The following is a 14,336-nucleotide window of genomic DNA, read 5'->3' on the forward strand; positions in this document are numbered from 1 at the left end:
TACATAATTCTCATTTTGAGGACCAAAACTGTGTGCAGCTGGCTCAGAGGAAGATCCAGGAAATCCTGGCTCAGGTGCGCAGGCAACAACAACAACAACAGCAGCAGCAGCAACAGCAGCAGCAACAGCAGGTGAAGCCTCCAGGTCCCGGCGCACAGGCCCCCATGCCCCGCAGGAAGTGAGCGGTACGGGGAGTAGACTGCACAACATGACCGGAGAGCTGTCAGACCAGGGAGAGGCCCTCCCCACAGGGCCCTGCCCACAGGGCTCCTACTTGAACTGTGTGTGGCTCCTGTGCCATCGCCCTGCGCTCTGACCGGCCCCTAGCCCCACCCCCACGGGGGCCCTTTTTCAGTTAGTCACAAACACACGGACAATACCCTTCACCTGGTGTGGCACTTGGCCCCGGCAGACTTCACATAACTTTAGTTTCTCTTGAGTGTTTAATGGTGGTTGAAGCTTTCTGCTCAGTTTTCTGTGGAAAAGGCATGGCGATGGCGGTCCTGGCTGGACCTATAGAGATTTATTTGGGGGGAGGGATGGCTCGGTGTGGTTGGGCCATGTTTGGGGACAGCTTAGTTTGAGCACAGGGCTCTGGTAGGGTCTTCTTCGTGATAATAGGGGCATTTTATAAATTCGGATGCATTTTATAGATAGACCTATATACATAGATGATATATATTTCGAGGTGAGGGCAGCGCACTGACTGACACTCGGGGAAACGGTGCCGAACTGCTGCTGCCCACAAAAAAGCAATTGAATATGCATTTTACGTAACTACCTCAGGCTCGAGTACCTCAAGAGAAAAGAAAATGATTCTATATATGGAAAAAAGTTCCTTTCTTTTTTATTTTGCTTTTGTGGTATTTTGTATACTTTATAAAGCTGATAGTCTTTGAACAGTTTTATTTTTTTAAGAAAAAATTCAAATGAGGTCCGCTGCCATGTGACCTAGTCTGGAGCTCCCGCGCTGCAGGAGTCGGGCCTCAAAATGACCTCATTTTTTCCCCTGAGGCTGCACCTGGAGCCGTGCAGATCCACCGCCCCATCACTCTCTCACATCACTCAGCCAGTGCCATTTGATTTGACACGGACATCCTTGGTACTTTACTTTCCGTCTGCGGGCTGCGGTCAGGCTTTGACCCGGTCCTCATGAGGTTCACTGCATGGTGAGGGTAGGGAGTCACACGGAGCAGGAGATGGTTTATGTTATGTGCGATGAGAAAGACTTAAGACTAATGTATCCCCAGGTTTCAATATGTCGTCTGTACAGGGAAAGGACTGTGTGAGCTGACAAGAATCCTAAAGCCTGATTTCATTGCTAAAACCCAAACCTGTGGGATTCAAATGACTTCAATTCAGAAAACTAAAAAACTACACTCGTAAACCCTGGAATTAGCAAATTTTGAGATTATCTCCTGATTTTAACACAAAGTTATCTACCAATGGAACTTTTTTTTAAGTGGAATTTTGTTGCACATGTACTTAAGTTCTTATTCCCCAGTCATTAAAAAATGACTTTAAAGGCAAGAATCTATTGAAACCAAAAGTCAGACGTGACCAGCAGCTCAAAGAACTACATTGAAAACAGCCTAAACTACTTAAAACTGGACAAGTATTTTCTTAACTGAAGTCATTGTAAATGTCCCAGGCATTTGGTGTTTTTTGCAGTGCTTGTATAATGTTTTTTTAGTTTGGTTAGCAGAATCCGAATGTACAGGTTTTTTTTTTTTTGTTTAGTATGTCCACGCTTCCACAGTAGAAAACGCTCTACCTCAGCGCTCCATACCTCAGTCGTGTCACCAGGGGGCGCTACACTGAGGGGCACAAGTCCTACACTGCAAAAATGACTCCATCAGTTCAAATTGACACATTGAGGATCTTAATTTGAGGAGCTTTAATTGGATTCTTTTTTGTATTTTGGACCTAGATTACGTAAAGATATTTGAGTAGATCTACCAGTGGATTCTATTTTCGAGTGGAATTTTGTTACTTGGAAAAATTGAAAATTTCATTGTCCACTGGATGATCATTTTGCCTTATTACAACAAAAAGTCTTAAACCAAATATTTTGAGTAACCTAGACTTAATCTGATCTATTCAAAACTACTCAAATTGAGATGTAAACTGTGATTTCAAGTCATTTTAATGTGTAGAATATTTAATTTTTTTTGCAGTGTACCGTTTACCCCCTCCCAAAAATTCATCTGATCTACCTCCTTAGAGACATATTTGAAATAGAGGCATTCTTGTATTGGTTAGAATTTAGGCTTCATTATTCCCCCGATATGAACAATTAAGTAATCATGTAAGAAAATTTGCAAAAAAAAAAAAATTTCTTTTGCCGGTGTTGTATATCCTCTTAATTGAAATTTAGGAAAATAATGGATGGGTTTTTTTCTTTCTGCTTTCTCTTTTTAGTGGTGTGGCTTCCATGTATTTGAACTTTTACTTTGTGGTGAAAAGGTCAAATAGCGTGTTTCTTTTTTGCATAATTCTGTGGTAGAAAATCGCAGAGCCGGGCTTTTGTTTGGTTTGTGACTGGTCTTGTGGCGACAGGTGCTATGCTGTTGGCAGGTGACCCGTCTTGTGATGACAGGTGCTTAGCTGTTGGCAGGTGACCAGTCTTGTGGTGACAGGTGCTTAGCTGGTGGACTCTGCTTCATCTGGACTTTCTCCCCTGCAGCCATGCTTGTGCCCCTCACAGCTCCACACTTGTCAAATGCCTCTAAATGAATAAAAAAATTCTAATTCTGAGCTTGTGTTTTGTCTTTTCTTTCAAATGTTCAGGTTTAGATCAGTTTATTGTGTTAATTCTAACATGCAAAGTTCCTTTTTTCTTCAGTCACGCAATCAGAAGCTGAAAACTAGCTTTCCAATACTTTCACAGACCAATGGCAACTGAAATGTCTTGCATGAGGAGTCCAGATGAGACTACCTTTGAAACCCTTTTCACTATGGACCGCTCCTAGACCAGTCAGAGTTGTCAAAATTGAAGGTCCAAATACACGTTTCCACTTCAAACTAAAGAAACCATATGCAAAATGTTGGTTTTAAATTCAATAAACATAACCTCAAATCAAATGTAGCTCCTAATGGTAAAGCTGCAATGTTCATTTATTCATCAGTGGACACGGTGGCAAAGTTTGTTATAATTTGGTGCTTTAGTTTTCAAGACTATTGTCCAATCAAAGCAAAATGAGCCTCACACAATGTTGAAATCCAGTTGGTTTAAGCCTAAAAAGGATCTGAATGGTCCCTATCTAAACTTCAGCACCTGCAGCCATCATTAATCAGTACTAGTGCAGCCTCTGCAGCTCTGAGTGAATTCTGGAGGTTCTGAGCTTTCACATGAGGCCTGTCCATATACTGAGAGGACACATTTTTCTATCTGCAGATACTGGCAACCCAGGGTCAGCTGTGAACAGAATCCATATAGTTTCTTTAAGCATAACTATTTCCTCACCAAAATGTAGTGACAATGCAGTAGTTCTCGTTATGACGCGTCTAACTTGTCTAGGATGAGTTACGTGTGCTGATGATGTAACCAAGGATGACCTCTAGTGGTGGGCAGCTGTCATTACAAAAGGGGCAGTTTCCTGTGGGGTGTAGATGTTGAGATCAAAGGTCATCTCTGGTAATATCCATAATAGACATTGCATATTTATTTTTTTATGAGGCAATTGTTTTAAATAGAGATGGTGTGTATGTCAATTTCCCTAACTATTTATGTCATACAATTATTTGAGTACTTATTTTGATAATAATATAGTACTCTTATTTCAGTCAAATATAGGTGTTACGGTGCCCCTTGATGACTAAAAATGTTGCCGCCACTATATATATATAAGTTAAATTAAGGTTGGGGCAAAATTTATAAAATGCTCACAATACAGACTTTGAATCAGTAACTTAAGACAAAAAATAGTCAAATGTGTGAACTCTCAGTAAGTGCATGTAGTTTGGAGCAGAGGGTTGGCTGTAGGCCTCTCCATTTAAAAGTATATACATTAGAAATGATTAAAAAACCCTTAGGAGCAGTGATGGTGCAGGCACAGTGGATACACGTTTTATTGCAATAAATCGGATACAAACAGTATTTTCTCTTCAAACTTTACTGCGGAAAATTCCATCTGTTCATAAAATATCACACTTTAAATGCATTCTCTGCATTCTGTATTTTCTAAGCAAAATAAATGTCTTCTAGCACTCCTCGTATTGGCATTTTGAGTTACAGTCTTTGCAGCTTGGATGAGATATTGCTTATAGATATTAGAGCATAAAAATAAGTTTATGAACAAGGCCTTAAGTCATAGAAATGTCACAGTGCGTCACCCGAGCAGTTAACAGTACGACAGGCGAGGAAAATACATCTACTCAGTATGTGCTTAAGAAGATCTCGTCCACTCGTTTGCATAAAGTTACATGTTAAATCAACTCTTTGGATTCTAGATGATACGTGGAGTATGTGGGCTCAACAAGCAGCAAGACGGACACAAGCCTCAGCGATACAGTGCCCTCCACTTGTACTGGGGAAAAAAACATAAAAACAAAAAAGGTAAGCTTAAGATTTGACAATGAGAAGGAGCCCAATAACACAGCAGAATGAAGTGGGACTAAACACATAAGATCAGTCCACAACCACATTTCAAATTAAGCCACAAAACTGGGCAGTACCTGGAGGACTAGGGGAAGGGAGTGGAGGGAGGGGTCTGAAGGAGTAGAGGGGAGGAGGGGTTTGGAGGACTAAAGGGGAGAATGAGGGGGGAGGAGTGAGAGGTACAGAATCAGAAATCCCTGGCTGTTATCCCGGGGCAGTCCTGTGTGATCTCATGTAGTACTTGGAATTGCAGAGGCCTTGAAAGCAGCACACACAAAGCTTGCTTGCTTAGTTTGCTCTAAAATTGCCCAAAATGACTAAAAACAGTAAATAATACTAAACATTTTTTCTGATATAGATCAAGGTCATTCTCAAGCTGTTCACTTAAGGCCTAAGTTTGTGTTTTTTACATTAGATTTATCTTTCAAATACAAGCATCATCTCGAATTTCATTAAATGGAACCATAAATACAATTTTTAAATTTGATTTTTTTTGTTCAGTACCAATGGCCCCAAATCCTCATGAATCACACAGTCTGTTGGATTTGATCAGGACAATATGAGAGGAGGGCACTGTACATAGTCGAGTAAATATTCAAAGTTTCATTAAGTGTACAGTACAGTACAGTACAATAGTGTGGCATTAACCAATCACAATCTACCATCGTCATCATTTTTGTATTGAAAGTCCTTTTGCTCCATGTTTGACGTTGGACTTATCCCAGTGAAATGGAGCTCAACAGTGGCTGTGTTTACACGCACACTCAAAATCTAATTATCAGATTGTTGGAATAAGAAGATCATTAAAATGACAAGTAAAAGGCTAAATCAACCAACTTTTGATCATGGTCTCTCTAATTACTCACAGCTGATTTTGCCTGTCATTTAAAGTGCATGTGACAAGTTAGACTACTCATTTCTCTAAAACATAATTAACATGATTATATTTAAGATTTTACAAAAATCTTTCCTTGTCTTTTCTAGTTTTGTAATTTTGGTGAAGTTTGTAATTTTACTTCCTGGTTGGACAAGGACAGCAGATATGACATATGTACCGGTAGTGGTATGTTACTTAGCAACCGTAATGTTAAAAAGGCCAAAACTTGTCTAAATTACAAAATACACATGGTTTGACTAATGAAAATAAATGACTAAACATTGATTTCACAAAATAAAGATGTAAACAGTCAGAAAAATGTCTTCCTTGTCTAAATTGTCTCAGCATTTTGGATGTGGATGAGATGGGGAGAGGGATTCTGTTGTAGAACTTAAGAACTACTTCCTGTATTTAACTGTTTTCTACTTTTCTTCACAAACTGACACTTAACTGATGTAAAACTATGATCAATATTTACCAACTAGGTAATAATTTGAAAAATATATAAATCTGTCAAATGCACTACAAGTAATTTTAAAGCTCCAAAAATCTGATAATAATCAGATTTTGGTGTGCATGAAATGTAGCCAGTGACCACACAGCTCAAGGTTCTTTGGAAGTAAATTTCTCATAAATCTTTCCCATGGACTTACTAAAAAACACATTATTAATCAGTTTTTGTGGTAACTAATGACATGATTGAGGGACTGCACAGTCTAATCACAACAAGACCTACAATTTAATATAAAATTAGTTTCTGAAATTTGAAACCAACAAGTTACTAAGTTTTAAAATATGTTTTTGTTTTTTTAAATGACAATAACCACGTTACGGACAGTAGTTACCATAATTACCATGCTTAGCCTTTGTCACACCTTTAAATTATTCAAAAAGTTCATGGGAAAATGAATGGGAAATTTACTACTAGAACCCTGAGAGACTTCAAAGCAGGCGGGACTTTAGAGCAGAACAATCTACATCACAGTGAGGTTTTTACATAATTAACATTAAAGTGCATCTGACAGGTTCAACTATTTTATTTAATATTTTACTACACATCTTGACTAATTTAAAAAATTTGGTGCAGGTTATAGTTTTCCTTCCTGATTGGACATGGGTAGCAGGCACGTGCAGAGGTAAATCTGTAACTATTAACTAGTGACCATAGTTTTAGGATAATCCTAATCTCTATATTAAGATTATCCTAAATAACACCTTTATTTTGTTTAATCAAAGTTGATGCCTTCCTTGTGCATAAATTGTCCCTGCATATTGGATGGAGTTTTCTTTGTGATGATCATAGACTGTATTTAAAAGTGGACAAAGGGAGTGTGATGCCACCTATCGTGTTCGGCTCCAGTCAAATGAAGCTCATTCAGGCTAGAGCAGGTACAGGGACCAATCTGGAGCTGAGTTCCATATTTGGAATTCCGACCGTCAGTATCATAGCAACTAAAAACTTTGTCAGTTGTTAATGTTCACATTTTGATTTACAGAAAAAATAACTAAATAAAAACACCAGGATCACGTAGAGGAGGTTAATATGAAAACCTTTAAGACCAAAATGTCGAGTCTGATGGCAGAGAGGGGCAACGTTTTTTCAATGGAAAGTGAACTGGAACTAGATTTGATGGAGCTGGAAACATGCTCATGCTCACTTCTATCTGAAACACGGCGTCTAGAAGTTTAGCTGTGTCCATTTATATATAGTCTATGGTGATGACATACGTAGAGGTATTCTGTTAGAATAGAACTCAGTGCAATTTCTTGTTTTTTTTGTACTTTTCTTGACAGTTTGCCACTGTTGTAAAACTATTATGAATATTTAGCAGAGGTACTAGTCTTTCAAACCAAGTCAGAATTAGAAAAAACTAAAAACCTGTCATATGCACTTTAAGTAATGTTCAGATTAAAATGCCATCTCATATCATTGAAATTTCAGACTAGTTTTCAATGTATATAATGCAACCCCAATTCTGAGAAGTTCAAGCAGGTGAGGAGTACAGCTGGTGTCAACACATATCCAGCAGCTAAACATAACACTGCAAATATGGCATCAGAAAGAAAAAAAGAAAAATAAAATCAAAACTTAACCAAAAATGTGCAGGCTCGTAAAAATAAATAGAAACTTCTTAAAGGTTCTATATTACACAAAATTAACTCCTGTGAGCTTTTAGCAATGTTATAACTTACCTCATCAAAAACATACCTGGAGTTCTGTTTTGTTTCATGTTTCAGTACTTAAAAACTTAAACTTAAAATGCTCTGATGTCATGAAGTGGTTGTTTATTGAACAAAATGTAAAAGGTGGCTGTAAGTTTAGAGATTGGCAATTCCAGGACTGAGAGTATCCAGATGATTGAGTATGGAGTTTAAATACACAGTGGAGCACTTCCTGCATTACCACATATCATAAGGTGGAACAGGCTGTTTGAGAGAATAACTAAGCCTAAATATGAAGGGTTTATGCAGGTCTGTGTGTTAAACATACTAAACATTAATAAAACAAAACCCAACTCCAGGTATGTTTGTGATGAGGAAACAACATTATAACATAGATTAGAAAATAGCAGCATCCGGTCCTGTTAAAGGAGCAGGTGCAACAGTCTGGCTGGAGGTGAGATTAGAGGCGATTGGGGACGTGTGGGTGCAGTCGGGACGTCCTAGCGGTGGGCTTGAGCTTGCCGGGCCTCTGTAAGGACATGGGGGCAGAGGACAGAGCGCTCCCTGCTGGTTGAGAGGAGTTGGTGGAGGAGGAGGAGTTGGACATCAGGGTGATTTTGCCCTCTAGTTTTGTCAAGCGGTTCAGGATGTCATCTAGTAACACGGCGATGGTCCTCTTAAGGTCAGCTGTGGGTACAGAGGGGACAGGGAGGTTAAATGGCACACATATATGAATGTTCCTCTGGGCAAATGTGAGCTCTGCCTCTGACCAAATCAACATTTAGTAGTTTTGTTTTATCATCAGAAACATTACAAATACAGTATAGAATTAGATTATAAAACTGTCGAGTAGGGCTGCAACAAGCAATAGGCTGTAGAAAACCCACCCAGAGGAGGGTGGGTTTTCTCTGGCCTCCCTGGTTTCCCCCATCAACCCAAAACCTGCACAATAGGTCAAATTCTCTAGCTAAGGTAGTCCTGACCAAGACCGGCTCAAGATCTCTAGATGGCTCCCCGAGCACTCCGCTGCAGTGCTCCTGCAGAGAAACTCCAGTGGCACTGAAGGATAAGTCAAATGCAGAGGACAAATTTCCCAGAGAACAATAAAGTGTATCCTAACCTTAGTTACAGCCCTAATGCTGAGTGACAGTTGTGCCAATAGCTAGTTCATTGTAGCTAATAAAGAGTCACATGCTATAGAATTACTTATTATAAATATCAATTCTAGTCTAAAGAGCAAACTGGATCAATCAATTATTTGGGACGCAACTGGAACCAATTTCATGAAATCACCCTTTGAAGCCTGTCAGGAGTTACACAGCACAGGAACCCATCGAGACATATTTTCCGTCCTAAACAGACTCATCTTCCTAATCCTGTCACTATGGAAATCCCACATCTGCATTGCCAAATACATTTGCACAACAGCCTTCTAAAGCTGCCAGAAGCCAATTTGATGTTTTCACTAGTGAAATCATGGTATTACACATTAAACTCTCTGGGCATTATATTATATTATGAGTTATAGGTTTTGATTCTCGGCCCTTGTAATATTATATAATAGTCTTGGGACTAAGAAACAGACTCTTCAGCTATATGGCTCCGAAAGGGTGCCCAAACCATCGAATGTATTTATAGATGGGCATAGCTAACCTGCTAGCTGCCCCGTTCCAAATAGGAACCCCCCTCTGACACCCCCTCTTTCCACAACTACTGCTATCAGGCTCGTCATTTTGATCTTAAAATGTTCGTATTGACCCGCTCCACATGATCATAATTTACTATTTTAATCTACTATTTTTGCTATTGTGTCTGTAAATCAAGATATGAACATTAATAACAGACAAATCAGACGCCTTCTTTTCCCAAGTTCGCTTCCGCTACAGGTTTGATTGACAGCGTTGCTAAGCGGCTGCTCCCTGTTAAACTAGCGGCACGGGTGGGAAGGGGAGTTACCTTCAACAGCCTCGCTCCAGATTGGCTCTTTGGTTGCTATGATACTTTCAGATAATGTCAGAATTCCAAAATATGCAATTTTGCTTCAAATTGGCCTCTATAACTGCTCTAGCCTCGATGAGCTTCATTTGACTGGAGCTGAACGCTGTGGGTGACGTCACACTCACTTAATCCTTCCCAAATACACTGTGAGATAGTGTTCATTTCCTTGACTATTATAAAATGTCATATTTTTGCTGACTAAAACAAAATCATATCATAATGATGATAAATCAATCATCAAACATAACATTTATCAGAGTTACAATAAAAATGAATAAAACTATTGTTAATTTAGGCGACTCAGTATTATATTTTTGTTGACTAAAACTAGACTAAAATCAAACTAAATTAAAAAGTATTGTCAAATTGAACACTTTGTTAGGGTACACTGTGAGGGTGTTACCATATCCAGCAAGTGCGGTGCCCTGTGGCCCTCCCGGAGCGCTCTCCTTCTCCTCTCTGAGCACGCGCACATATCTGTGGCTTAGCTCTAGGATCTGCTCACGGAGCTCGTGGCTGCTCTGGTGCCTGGGTTGATGGACGGTGTAGCGCAGTAGCATGAGCCCCCAGACCAGGCCCACCACCACCAGGAGGAGGCTGAGACGCTGAGACATGCTCCTGCGGGACAGCACCCCCACCATCCTGAAAAAAACGCAAACATAGAAATGTGGGGTTTAGCAGCAACAGGCTTTATATAGGAAAACATAACGCTTGGGATTGTTACATCACACAACATTCAATTTTCAGTGAGCCCAGATGACAAATACTAAACGTTGGACAGATAGTAATAAAGACAGTAATAAAAAGTCGGCGGTGTGGAGAAATCATAAAAATCACCCGAGTTACATTATTGTGTTATAAAATTTCCATTCTGTGCCAACTGCCAAGACCTGAGCCTTTATTATACATAAAATATACCAAACTCATGCAAAGGGTGTTTTGGACATACTATTGCTGTACTAGTGCTGCTTACATGTGATGAGTGTTTGTTGCTGTAAAACCATTAACTTAGTACTTGAATAAACTAGATTATTTTACTGCATTAAGAAATGCTGCTATTGAGTAATATTCCCTTCCTGTACTACTCAATTGCTTTTGGTGAAAGAACGAAAGCAATGCCTGGTGTTCAGAACTAGCATAATTTTTCAGACCTATTTGCATAATGATCTTTATCTAGAACTACAAAAAAGAATGAACCAAATCATAAACTATAGCTTTATTAACCATTTGTGGCAACACTGCCTCACACTGTTCTTAATCCACAGGACCCACAAGGCATTAAAACATTTTAGCAAAAAAGGGGAAGAAAAAGGTATTACATTTTATTTACATTTTCCAATACTGTAGTGTTAAATTCAAACAGTACCCATTCCTACCTCAACTTTTTTTGACAACAGTAAAAATAGTCTTACTCGACCTACCTCTGCCTACAGGGCGTGGAGGGGAGGAGGGGCCCCCAGGAGCCACCAGGAGCCTTCTGTAGAGGGAGAGAGGATGTGGTGTCCTGTATGCTGTGGTCTGAAGCAAACGCTCAGGTGCACTCAGGACATGCTGTGCACTGCCTCTCCACAGAGGGGTGCTGCGGGTCAGGGCATCTTTTCTGTCACATAAAAGTCAAAACATAGAATTTTAATTACAAAATAGAATCACATACAAGAATAGTGCACAGGTGAACTCTCTTTATGGTGCAAAAACTGTATCAAATGTATCTGGGCTGGCCTTACTACTATCATTCTGCAGAGGCAAATATTTATGAATGTGGGGTTATCTACTTGTTATTGCCTAAACTAGATTGCCAAGTGATGATAGTAGTTCAGTCTAATTTACTTAGTGCAACTATACTTAGTTCAGTGCTTCTCAAGAATTGTCCTTAAAGTGGAACTAAACACTAAATCATGTTTTTTCGCTACTAAACTATGTACTATTACTGGTACTAGTCTTTTTTTTTTTTTTTTTTTTTGCAACATTAGTGGAAACTAGGTAAATGTGCAGCTTTATGTTCAAAAACATAAAGCTTCTGCTGCCAGTGCCAGACAATTTCAAGCACTGTCACATCACATGAGATCGCTCTGATTACATCCAGGTGTTTCTGAATACAAACATCAGGCTGCAGGGGCGGAGTCTGAAACATGGATACCTAGATTGTCAGACTATTACACTGTTCTTTACTCAATACCAATTCTGAGTCTACAAATAATAAAGAAATACTCTTTACATAGACAATAGGTTGTGACATTCAACATTAAATGGTAGTACTTTCTTTTATATTATCATGTGGCCTTATATCTGTGTAATCCCCGAGTTGTCCAGGTAGGTCCTATAGTGATCCATGGGTGTATACTAGTCTATATACTTGTTCTGATAGAGCCCAAGATCATTCAAAAGCTATTCAAGAAAGGTTCATTTCTCTCATGTGAATGTGACTTTCTTAGTATTGATACCAGCTCAAATGAGTTTTAATACAAGTTTTAGTATCAGTTTGTATCTGATTTTTGATACTTAACTTGACATCCCTAATCTACACAAGTCATTTTCTCTTGCCTGAATTCAAACATTGGTGATTATCTAAAGCAAAGTCAGACTTGGTTAATCGTATCATTTAGAGAGGTGAACCAATAAAGATACACTCCAATCCAGTCACACCCTTTACTCTTTGATACGGTGATAGGGATGATCACCGCACTACTGCCTTCACTCATACTCTCACATTGTGTAAATTTTAGAGGAATTGGCATACAGCTATATTACACTTTGCATACCAGGGATCCTTTAGGGACTTTGAAAAAACAGTGAAACCAGCACTTCAGACAATACAAGACTACTTGAGAAGTAATACTTTTCTGCACATCTATACACAATACAAGATCTATATATTTTTTTGAAGTATTAAAATCACCTAGTAAAAGCTATAGTAAATAGTTAAAATTATTTTGTTCATTATCATAAGTATACATATTGTGCTTGGGTCTGCTGTATAGTTATAATCTATGACCCCCAACAAATCAGTACTTACCAAACCTTTTCGGAGTGCCCAGCTCTACCAAAAAAGTCATTTTTCTGGAAACCCAAATGTTCATTTAACAACCATAACAATAACAACTACTATAATGTAATTTAGACAAGTTTCGGCCTTTCTTAACAATAGACAACAAAATGGTCAAACTAGGTAATAAAATGTGAAATGTAATGATGTTAACTATGTTTTAGTAAAATTGGTACTTAAAATTGGTACTATGGGTAAACTCATTCTGGATAGTAATGTTGGTAACTTAAAGATGTACTATACACTTTTCTGGTGAGGGTCTGCCACCTGCTTGTCTCCAGGGAGATGTTGCTTTGCCTGGAATATTCCACAGTATATCATTGAACTGATCTACCTCCACCAGGCCAAGTCACAGGCCCCATCTATGGAGCGTGATTACACTATCAGTAAGAAAGTTTTTCAAGGTAACTTTGTAGCAGCATAACTCCTGTAAATGAACAAGATACTAGACATATTTAATGCCATACTGTGGGACATTTTAGGCAAAAAGTGGCAAACCCACCAGCAGAAAGGGTATGCCAGGTGTGTAATAGTAATTTTTGGATACCATACTTTTACTCCTACTTAATAATATTTAGTTTGAAGTATCACTACTCTTTCTTGAGTAAAATGTGGTACTGTACAGCTTTAGCTTTTTTCCGTCCCTGTGCTTACATTGTTGCTGGTCTTATTGGTGCGAACATCCATGAGAACCAAGACATTACTTTATCATTAGTATCAATAGTAATATTAGTACTTATATTCTAGCTTGTAGCACAATTATTTCATGCAACAAGATACATTGGTGGGTCAGTTTCACACACTGGACTGGACTACCTCACATTTAAGCCATTTCTTTGAGAAGTTGAGCAAATAATAAATAAAGATTAAGGTTTAACTGCATATAATTTTAAATCAAAACGATAAATCACATGTTACGTCCAAACAGTTACTCTTTAAGTTACTCTTACTCAAGTAATAGTTACAAATACTTTTTCACTCTTGAGTCATTTGTGGAACCAATATTTTGTACTTCTGCTTTTTATTAGATTGTTGTACGTAAATGCATTAAAAAGCTCAGAGTAAAATGTCACCGACCCCCCAGGCAGTGAGGCTACATTATTTCCATCGAAGTATAATAATAACAACATCAGAGCTAGCCTCCGAGCTAAAACAAACTTGCCTCTGCTAGCATAAACTGGTACACAACACCACAGAACAAGAGATTAAAATATATGCACAATAATTTATAAAATGTCCAAACATAATACGTACTTGTGACCTGCTTTATCAGAAGAACAGAGTGAAAAAGATCCACGGGTTTTAGCTCCGCCTGACGGATGCGAGATAACGGCTATGTTGGTTAGCTTAAGCCCGTGCACAGACAGCTCCACCCGGGCTCACGAGCTCCTCTCTTCGGCCTCTGTGACCGCAATGCTCGGCCTAAAGTCTGTGAGCATACGGACACACACGGGACAGCTGAGATCTACGTAGAGTGGAGCAGACTTGTCCCAAACATAGGACCACTGACTGTCATGGTGAACGTCCACTGTACGTGACTTCCGAAAGGCATCATGGGAAGTGTAGTCCGAGTCTGCGCAGGTTTGCACGTGGGTTGTTTTGCATTCGTTTGCATACATTCGAAGAAAAGAGTGTTATCCAGTGACCTATTTTAC

General features: G+C 39.0%; 2 protein-coding genes across 3 annotated transcripts in view; one reads left to right on the top strand and one right to left on the bottom strand.

Annotated features, from left to right (window-relative positions):
- Positions 1-14,336, top strand: part of igf2bp3 (insulin-like growth factor 2 mRNA binding protein 3) — a 47,586-nt gene that overhangs the window by 16,600 nt on the left and 16,650 nt on the right. Inside the window, exon 12 of one of the 2 annotated variants that reach the window (XR_008648896.1) lies at positions 39-2,478. Coding sequence is in view for 1 of the 2 variants with exons in the window: in XM_033974888.2 (XP_033830779.2) it covers positions 39-182 (144 nt within the window). In the remaining variant the exon portion in view is untranslated. Of the gene's footprint in view, positions 1-38; positions 2,757-14,336 lie in introns of those variants that run through there. The other variant, XM_033974888.2, reaches the window with a different exon arrangement.
- On the bottom strand, positions 4,046-14,217 carry ccdc126 (coiled-coil domain containing 126). The gene is made up of 4 exons (XM_033975355.2): positions 13,936-14,217; positions 11,060-11,238; positions 10,042-10,280; positions 4,046-8,327 (listed from the first exon to the last, which is right to left on the bottom strand). The coding sequence occupies exons 3-4, from the start codon at positions 10,277-10,279 to the stop codon at positions 8,101-8,103; spliced, it is 465 nt and encodes a 154-aa protein (XP_033831246.1). The 5' UTR covers position 10,280; positions 11,060-11,238; positions 13,936-14,217; the 3' UTR covers positions 4,046-8,100.

The sequence above is a fragment of the Periophthalmus magnuspinnatus genome, chromosome 11 (genome assembly GCF_009829125.3).
Source record: "Periophthalmus magnuspinnatus isolate fPerMag1 chromosome 11, fPerMag1.2.pri, whole genome shotgun sequence".
NCBI classification, from domain to species: domain Eukaryota; kingdom Metazoa; phylum Chordata; class Actinopteri; order Gobiiformes; family Gobiidae; genus Periophthalmus; species Periophthalmus magnuspinnatus.

Bases quoted from the DNA above. Each gene is read 5' to 3' on its own strand.
- ccdc126 (XM_033975355.2), bottom strand. From the start codon at position 10,279: ATGGTGGGGGTGCTGTCCCGCAGGAGCATGTCTCAGCGTCTCAGCCTC. The intron at 8,328-10,041 runs GTAACACCCTCA...CTGTACCCACAG, and splicing joins CACCGCACTTGCTGGATATG to CTGACCTTAAGAGGACCATC.